Source organism: Octopus bimaculoides, chromosome 4, assembly GCF_001194135.2.
Source record: "Octopus bimaculoides isolate UCB-OBI-ISO-001 chromosome 4, ASM119413v2, whole genome shotgun sequence".
NCBI lineage: Eukaryota > Metazoa > Mollusca > Cephalopoda > Octopoda > Octopodidae > Octopus > Octopus bimaculoides.
The window spans coordinates 129,333,139-129,338,632 of NC_068984.1; the positions used below are offsets into that span (position 1 = coordinate 129,333,139).

The 5,494-nt window shown below is 38.8% G+C and overlaps 1 protein-coding gene across 2 annotated transcripts in view; it reads right to left on the reverse strand.

Moving 5' to 3' along the window:
* The window catches only part of LOC106868633 (universal stress protein in QAH/OAS sulfhydrylase 3'region), a 164,556-nt gene extending 159,214 nt beyond the window's left edge, over positions 1–5,342 (reverse strand). For both annotated transcript variants that reach the window (XM_052967484.1, XM_014913982.2), the window contains exon 1: positions 4,597–5,342. In XM_052967484.1, the coding sequence (XP_052823444.1) occupies positions 4,597–4,684 (88 nt within the window). In that variant the 5' untranslated portion in view covers positions 4,685–5,342. The remainder of the gene's footprint in view (positions 1–4,596) is intronic.
* Positions 5,343–5,494: the final 152 nt, after the last annotated feature.

Genomic DNA, 5,494 nt, shown 5'->3' on the forward strand with positions numbered 1-5,494 from the left:
TGTGTGTGTGTGTGTGTGTTTGTTTGTGTCTGTGTTTGTCCCCCCACAATCGCTTGACGACCGATGCTGGTGTGTTTACGTCCCCGTAACTTAGCGGTTTGGCAAAAAGAGACCGATAGAATAAGTACTAGGCTTGCAAAGAATAAGTCTTGAGGTCGATTTGTTCGACAAAAAGGCAGTGCTCCAGCATGGCCGCAGTCAAATGACTGAAACAAGTAAAAGAGAGAGAGTACTGGACACCCCACTCCTCATAGACATTCAATGTTTTTGAAAGACCCTATTATATTTTTATAATCAAATATTATTGGAAATTGTATAAGAAAAAATTGTTGAAATATTTTGTATATTGCAGATAAATGTTAACCCTTTAGCATTCAGAATACTCTCGCCAAATGTAATGCTTATTTATTCACATTGTTGTGAATTAGTTATGCATTACCTGGTAGCTTTGGGATTTTGATGACTTGATTGCTTATTTTTAGAATAGTATTGTCGGTAAGTGAGAGAAGCCGGATCTGGCCAGTTTGAAGGTAAAAAGATATAAATTATTTTGGCCGGATATGGCCGATTTAAATGCCAAAGGGATGAAAACAAAACCTTAAATGGACTCCTAAGGGACATGTGGACCCTGGATGAGAACCATTACTTTAGTCGAAGAAATCGACTCCAGTACATATTTTTTAATCTGATACTAATTCTAGGGGTACATAAACGAACCAACACCGGTTGACAGGTGATGGTAGGGAACAAGCATAAACATAAAAGCACGCGCACATACACATATACACATTTAGGCGTGGATGTGTGGTATGAAGTTTGCTGCTCAGCCATATAGTTCCGGGTTCAGTCCCACTGCGTGTCACCTTGGGCAAGTGTCTTCTACTATAGCCTCAAGCCGACCAAAGCCTTGAGTGGATTTGGTAGACGGAAACTGAAAGAAACCCGTCCTATATATATAAGTGTGTGTGAGGTGTATATGTGTCTATGTGTGTGTGTGTCTGTCTCTGTTTTTGTCCCTCTCCACCGCTTGGCAACTGGTTTGGTGCGTTTATGTCCCCGTAATGTAGCAGTTCGGCAAAAGGAATCGATAGAATAAGTGCCAGTCTTTAAAAAAGAAGTAAAAAACAAAAAGACTAAATCTTTTCAAGGCGGCGACTCAGCATGACTGCAGCCTAATGACTGAAACAAACTGAAGACGAAAGATATATACGACGGGCTTCCACACAGTTTTCGTCTGCCAAATTCACTGACGTTGTTTGGCCCAGAGCTATAGCAGAAGATACTTGTCCAAAGTGCTGCGCAATAAGACTGACCGCGAAACCTCGTGGTTGCAAAACTAGCTTCTTAACAATACAGCCACATGTTGTTGTTGTTTTGTTGCTGTTATTTAACCCTAGGTTAACTTTGATCGAGCAATCTTACGACTAAAAGTATTCCAATCGTAACCATCACGATGTTTTTAAAGGCTTTGGGGTCTGCAAAGATTATGTAATGCGTTCTTCTTTTTCAAGAAGGCAGGGTGTGATTCGCGGGAGATTTGGTTGCTATTTACAGCGGGTCGAGCAGCCACATAGAGGCACGGTCCTCTTTGTTTCAAAACGTAAACATGTAAACACTTCCCTGTCGAGAAACCTTACATACCACGTACAAACCATATTGTTAGATCTGCTAGAAATAGAAGTCAAGCCACCTCCAAATCTCATCCACTGTCTTTAGATCTGCTAGAAATAGAAATCAAGCCACCTCCAAATCTCATCCACTCTGTCTTTAGATCTAGAAATAGAAGCCAAACCACCTCAAAATCTCATCCACTTTGTCTTTAGATCTACTAGACACAGAAGCCAAATTACCTCCAAATCTCATCCAATCTGTCCTTAAAAAGAGGACATTTTGGTTAAAATGCTGAATAATCCTATTGTACTATAGGTACAAGGCCTGAAATTTGAGGGAGGGGATTAGTCGATTACATCGACCCAGTGTTTCACTGGTACTTAATTTACCGACCCTGAAAGGGTGAAAGGCGAAGTCGACCCCAGAGGAATTTGAACTCAGAACGTAGTGACGGACGAAATGCCGCTAACGACTCTACCAGCTCGCCACCTTCCTTAGATAATAAAAATAACACAAGTTTTAAAAAGTGTCTCTAAGATCTAGAGCATTATAATTACAATGGTTTCTAATTTAGGCCCAGGACCAGCAATTTTGAGTGGAGGGGCTGTCAGTCGATATCATCGACGTCAATAATTGAAAGGGGCTTTATTTTATGAATCTCGAAAGAAAGAAAAGCTAAGTCGACTCCAGTGGGATTTGAACTCAAATCGTAAAAAAAGCAGGTGCGAAAACTGCAAGGCATTTTTCCGACGCTCTACCGATCCTGTCAATCCACCGCCCTTAATGATTTTCTAATTTAGGATCAAGGCGAGTGGTTTTGAGAGGAAGAGGTGAGTCGATGCCACCGACACGGGTATTTCGTGTGTCCTTTTTTTTTCATTATTATTTTGGCCCCGATGAGGATGAAGAAGGGGTGGGGTTGTTCTCAGTAGCAGGATTCGAACTCGAGACGTAATGCATCATGATATCTAAATAACGCAAGGCATTTTATCCATATGGACTCTGCCTAGCTACCAACACCAACACCACCACCACCACCAAGAAGAAGAAGAAGAAGAAGAAGAAGAAGAAGAAGAAGAAGAAGAAGAAGAAGAAGAAGAAGAAGAAGAAGAAGAAGAAGACGACGATGGTGATTATGACGATGATGATGATGATGACGACAACGTCGATGATGATGATGATGATAACCAGCCCAGCAAGGCAATAATCAAACAGCTCCAACGATAAACAGATGCTTGTTGTTGGTGAGACACAGGTCAGGTCAGGCCCGAATGGACGGCGTGTTGGTGCGAGCAGGTAAGTCGACCAAACGTCTAGGTGCGACCCACAACCCTAGTATGCCAAAAACTACAAACAACCAACCACTACTGTTTTATAAAAAATGTATGTGTGAGTGAATATGCGTGCGTACGTATGTATGTACGTACGTATGTATGTATAAGCTCTATATATATATGTGTATGCGTACATATGTATGTATTATATGTATGTATATTTGTATAAGCTATATATATGTGTGCGTGCATATCTATGTATGTATGTATGTATGTATTATAATATGTATATATATTTGTATAAGCTAAATATATGTGTGTGCGTAGATATGCATGTATGTATTATAATATCTATGTATATTTGTATAAGCTGTGTGTGTGTGTGTATGTGTGTGCTTGTATGCTAGTTATAGATAGATAGATGGATAGATACATACATACATATATACAATATTAATATAGTGTGTGTGTATGTATGTGCGTGTGTGTGTGTGTGCGTATTTGTGTGTGTGCGCGTGCGTGCGCGTGTGTACGTGTTATATCATGCAAACAACAATATACCTACAAACTTTGAGATGCTTTCAGATTCGTGTACTGCATCTTTATAAAAGAGTAAATGCCTTGTATGAACAGGAGTGCACACGCACGCACGCACGCGCGCGCGCACGCACACACGCGCACACACGCACGCACGCACGCACGCACGTACGCGCACACACAGACACAAACACACGCACATAAAACCACACATACGCAAAAATATTTTTAACACATTTTTCTTTTAATATTTGCATAATATACAAAATATTTGGAACTGGATTCAAAAATTCAATCAACATTGGTTTTCATCTCATAGAATTATTTGACAGAACTAAGAACACTTTTGCCTTTTTTATTTATTTATTTATTCATTTAGTTATTTATTTTTTGCGAATTGCATCCTCGTTTGTAGAATGAGAGCAATTTCTATTAGGAAACGTATGTACAAAAATATATAATTAGTGACTGATGTAAGTGCATGTGTATGTGTTTATTCATATATACATATGTGTATGTGTGTGCATGTTTATATACGCATATATAGATAGATATGTAGATAGGTATGTGCATATATCTGTGCGTATTGGTATATATTATTTATATATTCTATAGGACATGCATGAGTATATATCTGCGTTTGTGTGTGCATGTTTGTATGTGTGTATTGAGTGATATGTTTATATACATATATATATATACACATACACACAGAGGCATATATATATATATATATATATATATATATATATATATATATATGTGTGTGTGTGTGTGTGTGTGTGTGTGTGTGTGTGTGTGTACATATATATATATATTACATATGTTATACACACATATACACCTGAGCCCGGTACATGAGTTCATAGTTATATTATATAATAAATATAAATTCTTGATAGACAGATAGATAGATAGATAGATAGATAGATAGATAGATAGATAGATAGATAGATTATACCGAAAATAAACCAATATGTGTGGGGGGGGTGCGTGCATGCGTGTGTGTGTAGAGAGAGACACGCACAAATTGTATACGCACACGTACAGTAAGAGACTATATATTATAAATCATATATGCAAATATTAGATAAGCGAATAAGCGAGAGAAAGAAAAAGACGACGAAGAAGACGATAAATATGAAGAACAGTAAGTGTATGAAAAATATCTTACATGAAACTGCATAATCTGCATAACTGCTATCGTTCACGGCTATCAAGACGGTATCCTTGGGATATTTTGGTTGAAACTTATTTGCCATGGTAAAATGGTCACGGTTAGGCGGTTCTGGTCAATTTACTACCCTATTTAATTTTGTAGTCTATCGGATTTCCTTCTTTTAATCCACTTTGGTTTTATTATGAAGTGTATCGCACGACGACTAGTTGCGATTTTCCCTCCTCTCGGTTGTACAAGTCTACTTATGTTTTATGCGTGTGTACGTATGTGAGCGCACGGCGCGCGAGTATGCGTACGCCTCTATATATATGTGTGTGTGTGTGTGCGTGTGTGTATCTGTATGTATGTATGTATGTGTTTATATTTATATATGTGCGTGTGTGTATATGTTTGTGTATAAATATGTGTGTTCAGTTCAGTCTCTGACAAGCAAGCAACTCGTCCCTCACTTCGTTGCTTCTAACTTCTTTTTCTCTCATTCACTTCGAGCAAGAGTTTTGTTTTCGAAACCCCAGTAAAAGCCATGCGTTCTCTCTCTCTCTCTCTCTCTCTCTCTTACTCTTTCTCTTTCCCTCTCTCTTTCTCTCTCTCCCTCTCTTACCTACGCTCTCTTTCTCTCCTTCTCAATAGCTTACCCACTCACTGCTTCTCTCTCTCGTTTTTCATTCTCTTGTCATTACCTTTTATAAAATTTCCTCTTTGTCTTCGCTCCTCATCTATTACGTTACTACTTACGCTATCACCACCACCACCACCACCACCATCACCACCGTCTCCGCTGCACTCTACTTGTTTACCTCTCGCTTTTGGCGTCTTTAACCTCTTACGTTACCATAAATCTCTCTTTTCTTTTTATGAAATCAATCTCTCTACTTATCTCTCCACCTATCTC